Source organism: Lingula anatina, chromosome 9 (assembly GCF_051362555.1).
Source record: "Lingula anatina isolate TDL-2025a chromosome 9, LinAna3.0, whole genome shotgun sequence".
NCBI lineage: Eukaryota > Metazoa > Brachiopoda > Lingulata > Lingulida > Lingulidae > Lingula > Lingula anatina.
In genome coordinates, this window is record NC_141775.1 from 5,138,544 (window position 1) to 5,154,524 (window position 15,981).

The following is a 15,981-nucleotide window of genomic DNA, read 5'->3' on the forward strand; positions in this document are numbered from 1 at the left end:
AATAAACTTTTCATAGTTTCATTAATGTTGACTGTTTGGAACGTAAATAATTTGTTTGTAGACTTAACTTTCTTTTTACTTTTGACCCTTCTTAGGGACGAGTCAGTCATAGGTAAAAAAAAAAAAAAAACTATTTTCTTTAGAAACAGTTTAATTTTTCACCAATGTAAATGATTTTTGAAAAGTAGTTATGGATGTTATGTATGAAATATAAACCAGAAGGAAGTTGTTTTATACAGCAATATTCTTTTTAATTTTCTGAATATATGCATGTATATTCCAATTGTGTAAAGCATAAAAAACAAAAGTACGAGTGATTTTCCTTCTCTTGACATGGTAAAATTATAATGAAGTATTACAACCAGACTTCAAATCCTTTCTCTTTTCAGATGTTTTACAAATACAGAATGAAGTACGGGTATGACATAGTTAAACGGTGCTGTGTGTGTCTAGAAGGAGATGGAGACAAACTGAAACGTTGCGAAAAATGCGACGAGGTTTACTGTAGCAAGGACTGCCAAATGAAAGCATGGAAAAATGGCCACAAGGCTGTGTGTGGAACTAGAAACAAGCTCACATGATCTGGTCTTCCTTCTCTTTTAAAAATATTTCCAGTAGTTGTGTACAAAGCTGCAAACAAGACGACTTGTAAAAGTCAACAGTGTGTTTAAATCAAAGAAAGGACACAAGTTTCCCCCGTGCTTTGTGTCATGAATCAGATTCACATAGGACGTCATTTTCTGAGGATAGATGGCACTGCAGTGGGGTGGTAAAGTGCAGATTGTAAGAGTCTGAATAGATGTGCTCTCCGCAGCAAAATTATCAATGGTCACTTGAGTTTTCATAAAAAAGTATTGAACTTCTTCAAGTTGTAGTTGCTGTTGGTGGAAAAAGTGTTTTATTACTTTATCTTGGGGGGTTGATTGTGAAGTAGTTGGTCCCATATTTTGAGGATTTCAACTTTTCATATTTTTGTGGCTTATTATGGATCAATTTTATTTGTTACTTTGACAACTTTCTTTTATCAACATTTAAAATCAGAGTTACTCTTCTCCATTATTTTTGTTTATGCCAAGTACATTTTATCAAGACATTGAGGATTGGCACATTTAAGAAGTAAAATAAAGTTTGTTTTAACATAAATATCCATTTTATTATTTCAAACTCCATCAAATTATCCAAACATCAATTCACTTTTCAGTGAATATTGTACTCTCTATTATGATAAATTAATTTCTGTTTCAATTCAGTAAGAAAATGAAAAGTGAATAACTATACTAGTACTGCAAGCACCCACTCTACAATCTACCAGAAAATTTATTTACAATCTTTCAAAGTAAAAATGTGGAAAACACATCTGCTAAAAAAAATGTAATGTCTGTAAAATACAAAATACTGGGAACAAATTCAAAGCTCCTGAAAAATCACACATACAAATGAATTTCATAAATTTCTAACATCTGCAAGACTTTGCGTGCCCCTCATGTGAGTCACTGGAGTTTTCATGGATGATCCACCCTGGGCTCATCTTAATAAGCTATGAGTACTGGCTACTACAGTTTCCACTTTGCCATGTAAGGGAGGTTTTGGACTAAATGCTGGGGTAGCACCAGCAATCTTCTCCCTTAACCAAATTGCTTCTTTTATTTCCAGGTGGATTAAATTTTACTAAAACGAGTCAAATCAACCCTATTTAGTTTAGCCAGTTCAAGTCGCTTTTAGCATTCGGCTAAATTTGCCAGTTTTAGCACTACCCCAGAAATGCATTCTAAAATTCCACCAATATTAACAAAGAAAATATTTTCATGCCATTACCGGTAAGACAAAATGCAAACTACATCATAGTTCCATACCATGTCTTGAACCACCAGTACTATAACTTGAACTCTGGCCCATTTAGCAAAAGGACTTCAGTCAGAAAGTTAGCTAAATCTTTTAAGACTACAATTTTAGTCTACTCAGACCCAAGATAAAACCAAAATATGGGTCTGGGCTTGACTTAAGTAGTTAAGTTGCTAAGACATGCCCAGTGGCAGATTCCATTTTAGCACCAACAGCATTTCAATACAGATTATATTAATGCACTGACAAGTGTATGAGAGGTCAAGGTCCACTGTGACCAAACTTATTACACAGAGACCCCCATGTCAGCCTAGTTTAAAATTTTACAATTCCATGTTAACTATCCTGGTCCTTTGATGGCAATCAATCCAAATCGGTCCAACGTAGGCCTGGTGTGAATATGCCTCATGGGCCCCAGCCCAGCCAGAGCACACCTATCAGTACTATGAGCTCTGTCACGGCGGGGAAGGCGCTGCAGAATCCAAACACATACCAGTAGTTGTCACATGGCCAAGCGTCAAACAGGAAGTAGGCGAGAGTTACAGCCGCGCTTGCATGGGCTGCAGTTGCTGATTGGATGAGTCAAGGTTATTTTTAAAATTTTGCACATACTGAGTAAAAAACATTTTAAAAACAGAATTAATCTGTTCTCGAAGTTGCTCGAACATGTGAAGACATTTACGCTACTAGAGATGAAATGACAAGTTAAAAGATTATTACATTAATGAATGAATGCTACTACTAAAATGAAAATAATCATTCAGATAACTAAGCCAAGGGTAAGTACTTTGCTAATTTTATTTAGCAATTATTATAGTAAAAATCTCCCATTTCATTAACACTGTCATTTCATGGTGCATTCAATATCCTTTCATAAGTGGTATGTAATGAAGGCACACCAAAAGTGAGCACTGTTTTACATCCCATTTCCATAGATTAGATCGACCTACTTTAGATCGACCTAACTCCCTGGGGGTTCACGCTAAATAGCTGTCAGCCGGGCGGACACGAAAGTTAATTACCCCTTACAGCTTGTAGTAGGCGGGACGGACATTTAAGTCGGATTATCTGAAAGTAATCTAGTGAGACTCCCCCCCGGGGATAGATCGATCTAAAATCTATGGGAATAGAGCCTTAGTGATGATATATCTCAAAATCACAAAAGGGCAAAAATAAGCACCCAGCAAAATGTGAGCATCATTGTGTTAGAGAAGCATTCTGGTTGTGACAAGCACAATCAAGGATACAGATCATCCCCTGTGTGTACATGAACATGCTGAAGCCAGAGAGGAACCCCACCAACTCCAGGGCAAAGAATGCCATTGTTATAGACAGTGCCACTATCAACCTGGAAAATAAAAATATAAAAGTTGCTGATATTTATGTCCTGAGAAGTTTACAGGGGTGATGGAAATCCTGGACCTCCTGTTACATAATATATAACACAAAATAAAATAGAAACTAATTCAAATAACAGTTCCATGTGTCAAATTTAAAAAGTTGAATGTAAATAGCAACACACACACTGAAGAGCCCTGCAAAATTATTATGTAAGTTGAATTAATATATGTAATACAAAAATACTAAACTTTTTTTACTTTTTAAAGTATAAATATATTACTTACTTTCAATCAACCTTTCACAGTGTAAAATACCTTAACTTAAGCCCTCTTTTTAATTAAATCTTATGGGCTCCGGATAGTCCTGTCATTCAGAAAAACAAAACATCTCCTGCATAACTTACTCTGTGTCTTTTGCAGTGTATGCATCTGGACTGTACTGTATTGGTAAACATGACTTCACATTTTCATCCTGAAAAAAATAAAAATAAAAATAAATAAATAAAAAATAAATAAATAAATAAAAACTTTCAAGTTTTAAGAAATAAAAAAAAGTAATTTTCAATATATATTTATTACTTTTTTTATTTCTTAAAACTAAAAAAAAAATATATATATATATATTGAAAATTACTTTTTTTATTTCTTAAAACTTGAAAAAAGTAATTTTCAATATATATTTATTAGTTTTCTTTATCTTGAAAGAATTTTCACATTATCCACCAAATAATATTTTATTAATAATCATAGAGTCACTGTACTAATACATGTATGTACTAACATTTACTGAAACTGCACATTTTAACGAAGAAATTATTTCAGTAGTAAAACTCGTTTTACTGTTGACGCTACTTTACGTCTATTTTTCTCTAAACTATTCAACCACACCCTGGTTAATTTATCAAATGTTGACAAACCAAAGATAAAAAAGGGGGACTGCAACTTTGAAAAGAAAATGTACATCTGTAAGCTAAATGTCTTACCCTGGACCAGAAAATGGTAATCGTAATCACCAGGTGCGCTATGAGCGTCAAAAACCGCGCCGGAACTATGCCACTGATTGCCATAATAGAGGGTCACGGTAAGTCAGACATCAGAGACATAAAAGTTATCTTTTCAGTGTTAAAAGACTCATCGATCAACACTTCTGCCTCCGTGGTTCACAATCACATCTTCCTGACGTCAATATTCTAAAATAATTAAAAGGTGGAAGTCAATCAGCTAGACTATCAATTAACAATATACTGAAGTATGCAACGGTGAATTTTGAGTTAAAACACGTCAAACCGCTCCAAGTTGTGCGAACAATGTTGACCGAAACCCACGGTTGTCACTGAAAACAAAGCTCATAATTTCCCGGCCATTTTGGAATGTACGACGTCATGTGACTTCCTGCGAGAAAATCGGGTAGGTTCCGAGATCGACCTACCACGCAAGCGCAATCAAAGGTCCACGTAGGTTCCTCCAACACGGCAAAATGGTAAGAAACTAACATTTTAAGAGCATTAACGTTGTAATTAAAGACATTTTCGCGTTAAGTTTGTTTGTGAAGTCGCTGTACAATACGATCTAGGATATGCAGTGTTTTGCGACCCACTACATTGCATACTGCGAGCGTTTTGATCGACTGTTCAACACACTCGCCGGCAAAATAAGGACTCCTTGCCAAGACTGACACTTGTTCTGCCAATATTTCAAGAGACTAGTCGGGTTTAAGTGTTTGTTTTATATAGTTAAACGTTTTAGTCGCGTATCTGCTAAGCCCAGTAAAGACGATAGTATGGTAAGACACGATTTGTTTTTAATTTATTTATTTATATTGAAATGGCAAGCGCCCCGTAAGCGAATTTATAGTGTGGATATTCATGTTTCAGTGATTTCAATATTGTTGCAGTCTCACATGGTTTTCATTCACTAATCATGTCTCAAATTTAAAAAAAAATCCGTTTGTTTCACAGTGCCTTAAACATACTTCATGAATTTTAATGCAATATTTTGCATTTCAATTTGTTTTTAAAAGTATATTTGTACATACCAAAATATTTTGATATAAGATAAGCCTACCTCCATCTATATTTGTGTTTTTTCCTAAATTCATAAGTGTTACCCTTATATTGTTAAAGTCTTTTCATATAAATACAGTCTTGTCTATATTCTTTCTATACGGTACATCACAAAACATCACAATTATATTCTTTCAGCCCCTTAGGTTGGACATAAAGAGGAAGCTTTCAGCTCGGTCAGACCGAGTGAAAAGTGTAGACCTTCACCCTACTGAACCATGGATGTTAGCTAGTTTATACAATGGAAATGTACATGTATGGAATCATGAGTCACAGGTGAGGAAACAAGATACAATGTGAGCAGAAATGTTCATTAGCTTGGTAGTTTGTTCATACAGTATTTTCTACCTTTTCAACCATTCATGAAAGGGCCGTCATTATTTGGCCCAATCATGAGATTCAGACAAATTAGGCATGTGATTAAGGCCCTTTAGTCTGTGTCATCGATAAAAAAAATATTAGTTTCTCTTCAGAAACAGTTTATTTTCTTACTATCATTACACAAGAGACAGTGTTAAACCTAATTTATGAAAGGGACAATAAATGTGGCTATTTAGTATATTTGATTACTTTTTATCAGTTTAGTAAGTTTGGCTGCACTTTAAAGAAAATTACATTAAAATTTCAGACCTTAATCAAGACATTTGAAGTGTGTGACCAGCCAGTGCGTGCTGCTTGCTTTGTCGCAAGAAAAAACTGGGTCATCACAGGCTCTGACGACATGCAGGTGAGAGTGTTCAACTACAACACGCTGGAACGGGTGCATCAGTTCGAAGCCCACTCGGATTACGTCAGGTGCATCGCCGTGCACCCCACCCAGCCATACATACTGACATCTAGTGGTGAGTACTAAAATTAATCATTATGACTTCTGTTATGCTCTCTGTAGGCTGGGTTTACAAAATACACTCATGAACAGTGTTTGCCTCTTAGGAAAATAAGTTGCTGGACCGAAAGCTCAGCCATCTTGGAAATTAGCTGCCTGCCGGGTGAGAAAACTTCTCTGCCCGTTCTGAAAGTTGTCTGCCCCGGGCAGACCGTCCAGCCTTAATTTCTAACACTGCTCATGAACAACAGAAATCTTTGTAGTAGAAAGTGGTTAAAGGTTTGCGATAACCTTGTGTAACACTTATCATTTAGAAACTGATTGCTGATATTCAAATAGAGAGAATTTCATTCACAGACATATGCTAAGAGTTTAATGTTGTAGACTGTTAACAGAAATCTCAAAAATTGTCTCTAGATATTGATGAATATTGTCCAAATAAGCAAACTATTTTTTTCACAAAGCAACCACAAGTCTGAAGTCAAATCTACAAGTCAGTTGCCTAGACTCACAGGCTATACATCGTAGACAGATAAATGATGATATAAATAAAAATTTACGACAAACGAGATTTTAGAGTATTGTCGTCTCTCTCTCTCCAGATGACATGTTGATCAAGTTGTGGGACTGGGACAAGAAGTGGACATGTACCCAGGTATTTGAGGGACACACCCACTACGTCATGCAGATCGTCATCAACCCTAAAGACAACAACCAGTTTGCCAGCGCCTCCTTGGACAGGACGGTCAAGGTAAGGGCACATATTTATTTGTCCATGGTTTTTGTGATGCTTAAGTTATTGTATGTGTGTGCATGTGTGTGTGTATATGCGTGTGTGTGTGTGTGTGTGTGTGTATGTGTGAGATGCAGGTGTGCATATGTGTTTTGTTTGTATATGACATTCCAGAACTCAGTCAGGGATATGTACTATTATACAAGAAGGGATAACAGATCTGACTTTTAGACTAATAGTTTTCAAACTGAAAAAATTATTAATTCCTAAGGATAACATCTTACTAGAAATGGACGTAGATGATCAAATTTGTCATATCTTAACACCAGTTATATTAATTTTATAATCTACAGTGGATTTTTTCTATTATCTCCCTCCAGGTGTGGCAGCTGGGATCCCCCATGCCTAATTTTACCCTGGAGGGCCATGAGAAGGGTGTCAACTGTATTGACTACTACACTGGGGGTGACAAACCTTACCTCATCTCTGGAGCTGACGACAGACAGGTGAAGATCTGGGACTACCAGGTAAAAACGTCATTGAGACATTTGACATTTCTCTTTCTCTTATTTGGTTTTTTATAAATAATGTTTTTTTTTATGTCAGTTAAATGTTCTAATGATAAACAAATGTTTGTTTACTTACTATTTAAAAAAAAAACATTGTTCAAAATTTTAATCCTGTTCCAGAACAAGACCTGTGTCCAGACTTTGGAGGGCCACGCCCAAAACATCTCCTGTGTCTCCTTCCACCCTGAACTGCCCATCATACTGACCGGCTCTGAGGATGGTCAGTACAGATAAACTTTTGTCATTTAGTCTCTAGCATGAGTTTCTGCATCCCACTTCACGCCTCTCTCTCTCTCTCTCTCTCTCTCTCTCTTTTGGAGGTAGCCAGCAGTTACTCAAAAAGGCAAATTGAAAATTCTCTTCCACTACAACTGTGTAACACCGCATTTATATCTTTATATATATATATATATATATATATATATATATATATATATATATATATATATATATATATATATATATATATATATATATATAAGTAGCATTATTATCAAAGTGAGTATTTGGCTGACAAAAAGTATCTTGACTACTACACAATAACATGTGCACATTATTTACATTTCACATGTCTCTGTCCCATCAGGTACAGTCCGTGTGTGGCACGCTAACACCTACAGACTGGAGAGCACTCTGAACTATGGTCTGGAGAGAGTCTGGGCCATTGCCTGCCAGAAGGGTTCCAATAATGTGGCCCTGGGATATGATGAAGGAAGCATTATTATTAAGGTTAGTGTGGGCCATTGGAAGACAGGAGATGTGTTAAAAACTGTCATTGAATGAGCATGGGAAAAAGTTCAGAACAGGCATGTAAAAATATTGATTATTTTCGTTCAATATTTGATGATGATAGCGTAAAAAGATTTTTACTGCTTATATAGTTTCCCCCCCCCCCCTTTTTTTTTTTTTTGACATTTTTTGTTCAGTTTCACAGACTATGGTGTATAATATTCCCAGGTGTAAATAGAATATAAATGGATAAAAAAAATCTCCAAATTTATATTAATTTTACCCACCAAATAACCAAGTTATTTCATTATTTTCAGCTGGGTAGAGAGGAGCCAGCCATGTCTATGGACATGAATGGGAAGATAATCTGGGCCAAACACGCGGAGATCCAGCAAGCCAACATTAAGGCCATGGGTGACCAGGAGATTAAGGATGGAGAGAGGCTCCCCCTGGCGGTGAAAGATATGGGAAGCTGCGAGATCTATCCACAGAATATTGCGCATAATCCTAATGGAAGGTAAAGGACCTCTTTTCTTTACATCCCTCTTTATTTTTCGTGCTTGAAATCCTTTATGAGGTCACAGGATCCGATGTACTCCATACCTCTGTTCTTGTGAATTACATAAGACAAAATTTTGAATATGAAGTATTTATTTATTTATTTATTTATTTATTTATTTATTTATTTATTTCTAAGGTTTGTAACTGTATGCGGTGATGGTGAATACATCATATACACTGCCATGGCACTGCGTAACAAAAGCTTCGGCTCAGCACAAGAGTTTGTCTGGAGTAACGACTCCTCCATGTACGCCACCAGAGAAGGCAGCAGCATGGTGAAGATCTTCAAGAATTTCAAAGAGATAAAATCATTCAAGCCAGATTTTGGTGCTGAAGGTGAGTGTGACTTGTCTTGGGACGGTTTTGTGCTGCCACCTTAAAGTCATGTTGAAGTAGAAATTAAAGCAATAACTTTTTCTGTACTTGTTGCAGGCTGGTCAGGCTTTCCATCATTAGATGTTTGTAAACATCATCATTAGATGTTTGTAAACAAAACAATTTTAAACCGAAGGTCAAGTGGTCTAAAGATTAAAAAAAAAGAGAACTGTATTTCTGTTATGCAAGATTTGACAGTTCAGTTTATCATGGAAATCACAAAATAAAAAACCTTCAGAGTAAACCTATTTTCAGGACTTAATCCCTTATCTGATGCAATTTGTTTACTTAATCAAAATTTATTTTACCTGTTCATTGTGTTCTCTAGGTCTGTATGGAGGTCACATGATGGGGGTGAGGTCAGTGAGTGGACTGGCCTTCTACGACTGGGACAGCAATGACCTGGTCAGGAGGATAGAGATCACACCTAAACATGTAAGTGCTTAACCTGGGGTGGTTAAAAACCCTGACCAGCTGGACAATTAATCACAGTGCTTTAACTTGTTCTTTTGCTATGGATAAATAACAGCACTTTGCTGGTGCATCAAGTTGTGTTTAGTGATGTTAGATAAGGTCATTGAAGGGGAAAATACGATTTATGTTATTTCATGGTATATAAGATACAGTTAAATGTTATGGTAGCTAATGTGAATGTCATGTCAAATGTCATGCCATGTCATGTCATACAGTATGTTCAGGTCACGTTTTTTATGCTATATCGTGTCATGCCATGTCATGTCATGTGTTCCAGATCTACTGGAATGACAGTGGAGAGCTGGTGTGTATTGCCACAGAGGAGTCCTTCTTCATCCTCAAGTACAGTGCTGAGGCAGTGATGAAGGCCAAGGAGAACCCAGAGTCCATTACTGAGGACGGCATAGAGGATGCCTTTGATGTGAGAAATCTCTCTCTCTCTCTCTCATCCTTCTTGCTTTCAGTTAAACTTAGTAATGCCCATGTGAATGTTTGCAATCATCAATTTTATAATGCTTCGGTGACTTGCCACCTTTAATTATACTGTAACTAATATTTTTACCTTTTATGAGAATAAAGATGTTTTAAAAAATCAATTTTCACACCTTCAGGTTCTTGGTGAGGTGGAAGAGGCAGTGAGAACAGGACTCTGGGTCGGAGACTGTTTTATCTACACCAACAGTGTGAACAGACTGAATTATTATGTAGGAGGTGAAATAGTCACCATTGCTCACCTGGACAGGTAGGTGTTCTTAGTGTTCAGTGGGATATTTTGCTCTTCTTCAACACCACACCTGTACTCTCACCTGGTAAGAGAGTCTGTCAGTTATGATCAGTAAGTTTGCACAGACCACAAATCTTTGCATTCCTAGTGTAGGGTACTCTGATTATTGTCATGATATTTTCAGTTTCTTCTGTATGTGCTTATTGCTTTCAAAATGGAATTATTTGACACCCAGGTTAATTTAGCAAAACACTTACACTGTGTTTTATTCTTTTTTAAACAAAATTAAGAAGAAACACTTCTCCTTCTAGAAATTAAATCATTCTGTCAGTTTATAAGTCAGTTACATTTAATATTTGTAAGTTGAGTGAATGAAAGTGGCATTTAGGCTTAGTGTTTGTATTGTATATTTCCGAAATCTAATACAGTTTGAAATAAAAGATACATTTAATATATAAATAAATTAACCCCTCACCTTCCACACCAGGGTCATGTATCTCCTGGGTTACATTCCAAAGGACAACCGCCTGTACCTGGGGGACAAAGAGTTAAATGTGGTCAGCTTCTCCCTGCTGTTGTCTGTGTTGGAGTACCAGACGGCAGTGATGAGGAGAGACTTCGACACAGCCGACAAGGTGCTACCCACAATTCCTAGGGAACAGAGAACGCGTGTGGCACACTTCTTAGAAAAACAGGTAAGATGTGTGTTCGGTTTTTTCTCCATGCTGAATATTATTATAATAATACTTTGGTGAAGTTTCTGGGCTAATTTTCTCGGCAAAGTTGCAGTCTTTGATGAAAGAAATGTTCTGAAAGATTATACTGTGTTTTAGATTTTTCTGTACTCTATGGCAGTTGCTGTTCAAGTACTGTCATTCCTAAAAAAAACAATCCTGGGAAAAAAAAAACATTTTCACTGTTATAAGCAAATATGAAACATATATTTTCTTAATGAAAAACAAATATTAATTTCTTCTGTTGTCTTTGTTAAAGGTGTTCACAGTGACACAGTAATAATTTCATTCTCGACCATTCCAGGGTTTTAAAAGCCAGGCTCTGGCAGTGACCACAGACCCTGAACACAAGTTTGAGCTGTCACTGGGGCTAGGAGACTTGAAAACATCTTATCAGATAGCTAAGGAGTCCGAAGTGAGAGTCTTTTAATTCCTTTAATTTTAATGTAATGCAAAAGCTGAATTTCTAAGTCCTCTTAGTTCTGTTTGGAGGGTTTTAGCTGGGCACAGTCATATTAATCATATTTTGAGAGACATTTTTAATTGTAGAACACATTTATATTTTTCAAAGTGTATATATATCGACTCAACTTGATTACAAACTTCTAATTTGCTGTTTTGAATTAGTCTGAACAAAAATGACAAATTCTTGCTAATAATATCATTCTATAAGCTAAATTCTAGTTCAAGCTAAAATGAAATCTGCTTGCTGATACTATAATTCTCAATGCTAAATTCCAGTTCAGACAAAAAAAAAAAATTAACTGCTTGCTGATATTAAAATTATCTATGTAAAAACTTGAATTCTAGTCTGAACAGAAATGGAAGCAGCTGGCAGAGCTCGCGACCTCCAAGTGTGAGTTCGGCCTGGCGCAGGAATGTCTTCACCAGGCCCAGGACTTCGGCGGACTCCTCCTATTGGCCAGTTCAGCGGGGAATACCGAGATGGTCCAGAAACTCGGAGAAACGGCACGTGCCTCAGGGCAGAATAATGTGTCGTTTTTGTCATATTTTGCACTTGGAAAGTACGTGAAATTTTATCAATTTACAATATCATCAAAATAAGCTTTAATTGATATTTCGGTTTTAATACTTCAGTAAATTTTGATGAAAAGTTTGTCCCATTTTACAGGCTCTCTACACGGTTAGTTTTTACATATTTGTTTGTACAAAAAAGATATGCACTATAGTGAACTAAATTTGAAATATTGTATGTTTGTGGCTTTATCTTTCAGACTAGAGGAGTGCCTGGAAGTTCTCATCAGCACAGGAAGGTTACCAGAGGCTGCTTTCTTTGCCAGGACCTATTTACCAAGCCAAATATCCAGGTAAGAAAATTTTTTCTTGGATTTTTGTTCACCATTTCTTTCCTTTCTTTGAAGTTAAAATTCAAAATTGACCAAAATCTGGAAAAAATAAAATTCGGAATTCTTCACTACACAAGCAGAAAAAACTAGCTTTCAAATCTACCTACTTGTAACAAAAACTAGTTTAAAATCAACAAAGATGAGAACATGCGATTTTTAAAAAGGGATATTTAAAAAAAATCAAATTTTAAGATCTAGATTCTTGAATCAAGGAGCTTGAATTCATTTGACATATTGAATTTAAAATGGAAAAAAAAAAACTTACATCTGACTATATTCCAGGGTGGTCCAGCTATGGAGGGAGCACCTGTCCACAATCAACAAGAAGGCTGCGGCCTCCCTTGCCGACCCCACGGAGTACGAGAATCTGTTCCCAGGACTGAGGGACACGTTCAAGGCAGAGCAGTACCTGAAGAGACAGAGGGGGGTCAGGATACCAGCTGGGGCTTATACACAAGTGCCAGTAAGTGTGTGTGTGTGTGTGTGTGTGTGTGTGTGATTGTTGTATTTGTGAGTATGCATGCCTTGTGTTTGTGTGTGTGTGTGTTTGTGTGTGTGTGTGTGAGAGAGTATGCTGGCCATATATGCATGTGCGTATGTGCATGCATGCTATGTGCTATTTGTGTGTCATCATTCCACACCTGAATATAGGTGTGCAGTGTTAGAAACTATTTGAAACGTACACGCAAGTTCCTTTATGTGTGTCTGTGAGCGAGTTTGTTGTCACAAAACATTTCGAACATGTCAAATTTTGTGCGAGTGTGGGTGTGCTGACAGAAATTTGGAACTTCCAAAGTTAGCGTGGATGTTTGTGTGTGTCTAAGCTTTTGTGACATTAATGAGTATTAACAAGTATGTGAAATATAAATTAATGACATTATTTTCTTTCCAGCCAAACCATGAGCGAAATGCATTGGAAGAGATGCAAGCTGCTGAAGAGACTGGAAAATTCACTTACGTACCCCCAAGAACAGAGGGCGCAGATGATGATGATGAGGATGATGACGATTTCCAAGACTCCCAGCCAGCATCAGAAGCCCAGCAAAGTCTCCGGGACATGGTAGAGAGTGGATTAGGTCAAGAACGTGCCCCAAGTCCTCCCAAACCAGCGCCCTCTGCTGCTCCTCCTGTGGCTCCCTCTAGTGAACAAAAAACACAAGAAATTGAAGATGAACTGGAATTAGACTTAGAGAATCTAAATTTGGATGAAAACATTGATACTTCGGTAAGGTGATCATTTTATTTCATTTAGAAAGTAAATGGTTTGACAGTAAATTAAAGCAAGTCTTTAGGTTTATTTGATCTTTTTGGAATTTTATTTCCATTTATGTAAAAATACATTTTAAAACAAGACATTTAAACTTAGTCAAGACGAAGTGTAGTAGAATTCCAATAAAAGTATATTCCCATTATTTTTTTTGCATTCCAACATTTCACTTGAAACTAAGATATGCATCTACGTCTTCATTTTAATGTCATCAAGGCAAAGGTTTATGCTTCATATTTGAAGTTGTCATAACGTCTTCTCATTGTTTTATCAACAAGTGATTTCCCCCATTTGTGTGCCATTTTCTATCAGAATGAGCACAGCTGTGTATGTGATAGGCATGTTGGAATTTCTATTTTTCTTTTCAAAGATCTGACTGGAAGTAGTATTGAAAAAATGGAAATATTTCACTTATATTAATTTATTAGCCAGAATTCATAGTTTTGGTTATAATGCACTTGTATTGAATATTTGTGTAGGTTTTTAATTTAAACTTTGACATTTTTGTTCAACTTAAATCTAGACCAGATTAGTTGTAGACTCCCAAAAAGTGACTGTTGAAACTTCAGCCATTATTTATTTATTTATTTATTTATTTATTTATTTATTTATTTATTTATTTATTTATTATATGTGAACCTTTATTTGATGATGATCAGCTCTGATTTATCTTGGGTCAAGTTGACTAAAATGGCATTCAACTGCACAAAAAGCAAGTGTAAGTGAATTATTATTTTTGTGTAATGTGATAAAAATGTTTTTTCTCTTGCAGGATGTAGTATTAGATGAAGACTTGTTAGAAGATTGAGAGAAATCTGGCAGAGTAATTGTACATATTGTAACTGGTGAAAGAAGATGAGGAGGGAATCAAGGACATGACAGAAAGACAAAAATGGCAGAAGATTCAAACTTTATCAGAGACAAATAAACTAAGGCAAGATTTTCTGATACCTGGAGAAACAAAAATCTGGAAAAAATCAGAAGAAAAGAAGGCTGTGGGAATATGCTGTTTGTTACGTATTTGTAGATGCAACACTTTTTCTATTCCATGATATTCTGGCGATGTTATCACAAAATTATCCTGGTATCATTAATAAAATGTGACCCTGAAATATCATCCAGTGACCTTGACATTGGACCCAATGACCTTGACATTGCACCTTTGGATGACCTCTTCTTGATGCAAGGTGTGTATGTGCTTGCGCTGCTCGAAATTCTCAAGAAACATGAATTTAATTATCACCTAAATGAAAAAAAATCTTTGAGGATAGCTTCCTAGAAAAACTCTTCACCTGCTTTCGTGTGAATACTCGTGGCAAGCAGTTTGCTTCTGTAAATGTATCAGTGTGCCCAACAAGGACGGGAAAATGCTTGTTACTGTTGAATGGCATCACAAAATTGAGGTCTTCTATTCTCCGGAAAACGTTACTTCATGGACATACCATCTTTGATGAATTATGTTCACCCTGTTAGAAAGAGGAGAAATTTATTCTAAGGAAATAGTAGAATGAATATGTATTTATTGTCTCTGACGAAATGGAAGGGACATTTCAGCCCAACATCTGCCAATATTGTACAGTGGTGACTGGATGATGATAATATAATGATAATATGATAATATTGGGGTGTATTATTGGAATAAATGGCTTATTGAGTCAAATATACTTGAATTATTATATCGTGTTAATTGTGTTATTGTTATTATTATTATTATTATTATTGAAAAATTTACAAGTTCGTTTATTTTTTTATATAGCCGGAAGTAGACGATTGATTGCAACTCCGTGAAGATTCATCATAATTTTTGCGTTGAACTTGTTTTCGAATAATGAGGTAGAAAACGCGTCTGTTAAGATCAACTTTAATTGGTATAAAGCTCCCGATCTTTTGGCTTATGTGGCTTCTTCAGGGATTAATTTTCATTTATTTTTTACTCCTTGAACAAAGCACATATTAAGCCTTAAAGGTTTTCTGGAGTCAACAGTAATTAAATCTACTGTCTAAACCGAACAGAACGCAGCCAATTTTTTTTTTGACTAGGCCAATGTCGATGACAGTTTTAAATGTTGTTGTTGATGAGTGTGTTGTTTTATTGTGTTCTACTTCAGTTTAGTTTGTTGGGAGCTTATCTCTGAGCTTTGAGCAAAGATAAGTAAAGAAAAAGATTGAATTTAGCTCTCCGCTTTTTATGTAAATGTAGAAGTATTTACCCTTCGTGTTATTCATGTATTATACATGTACGTACATATTTATTCTTATTTGTACAGTAAATATTGATTTTCCAGGATTTAACGAATTGAGCCGAATTCCAAATTGTATTTTTTTTTAACAAAAGGCCATCATTTTTGCATTACCCTTAGATCTAGGACTTGAGTGA

The 15,981-nt window shown here is 35.9% G+C and overlaps 3 protein-coding genes across 5 annotated transcripts in view; 2 read left to right on the top strand and 1 right to left on the bottom strand.

Annotated features, from left to right (window-relative positions):
- The window catches only part of LOC106169247 (uncharacterized), a 31,467-nt gene extending 30,324 nt beyond the window's left edge, over positions 1-1,143 (top strand). The window contains exon 14 of the mRNA XM_086995036.1: positions 390-1,143. Within this exon, the coding sequence (XP_086851162.1) occupies positions 390-581 (192 nt within the window). The 3' untranslated portion in view covers positions 582-1,143. The remainder of the gene's footprint in view (positions 1-389) is intronic.
- On the bottom strand, positions 1,128-4,581 carry LOC106159355 (transmembrane protein 107). Of its 2 annotated transcripts, XM_013535623.3 has the most exons (5): positions 4,508-4,581; positions 4,166-4,372; positions 3,587-3,654; positions 3,090-3,190; positions 1,128-2,411 (listed from the first exon to the last, which is right to left on the bottom strand). In XM_013535623.3, the coding sequence occupies exons 2-5, from the start codon at positions 4,247-4,249 to the stop codon at positions 2,248-2,250; spliced, it is 417 nt and encodes a 138-aa protein (XP_013391077.1). In that variant the 5' UTR covers positions 4,250-4,372; positions 4,508-4,581; the 3' UTR covers positions 1,128-2,247. The 2 variants fall into 2 exon arrangements, with proteins under 2 accessions (XP_013391077.1, XP_013391075.1); XM_013535621.3 differs by having other exon boundaries at positions 4,166-4,553.
- On the top strand, positions 4,581-15,274 carry LOC106169246 (coatomer subunit beta'). Of its 2 annotated transcripts, none has more exons than XM_013548650.3 (19): positions 4,581-4,662; positions 5,384-5,521; positions 5,874-6,087; positions 6,674-6,822; positions 7,185-7,331; positions 7,494-7,593; positions 7,960-8,102; positions 8,420-8,619; positions 8,800-8,999; positions 9,367-9,473; positions 9,790-9,933; positions 10,124-10,254; positions 10,724-10,931; positions 11,275-11,385; positions 11,781-11,995; positions 12,206-12,298; positions 12,620-12,800; positions 13,230-13,562; positions 14,377-15,274. In XM_013548650.3, the coding sequence occupies exons 1-19, from the start codon at positions 4,660-4,662 to the stop codon at positions 14,410-14,412; spliced, it is 2,853 nt and encodes a 950-aa protein (XP_013404104.2). In that variant the 5' UTR covers positions 4,581-4,659; the 3' UTR covers positions 14,413-15,274. The 2 variants fall into 2 exon arrangements, with proteins under 2 accessions (XP_013404104.2, XP_086851161.1); XM_086995035.1 differs by lacking the exon at positions 4,581-4,662 and adding an exon at positions 4,811-4,965.
- The last annotated feature ends 707 nt before the right edge of the window (positions 15,275-15,981 follow it).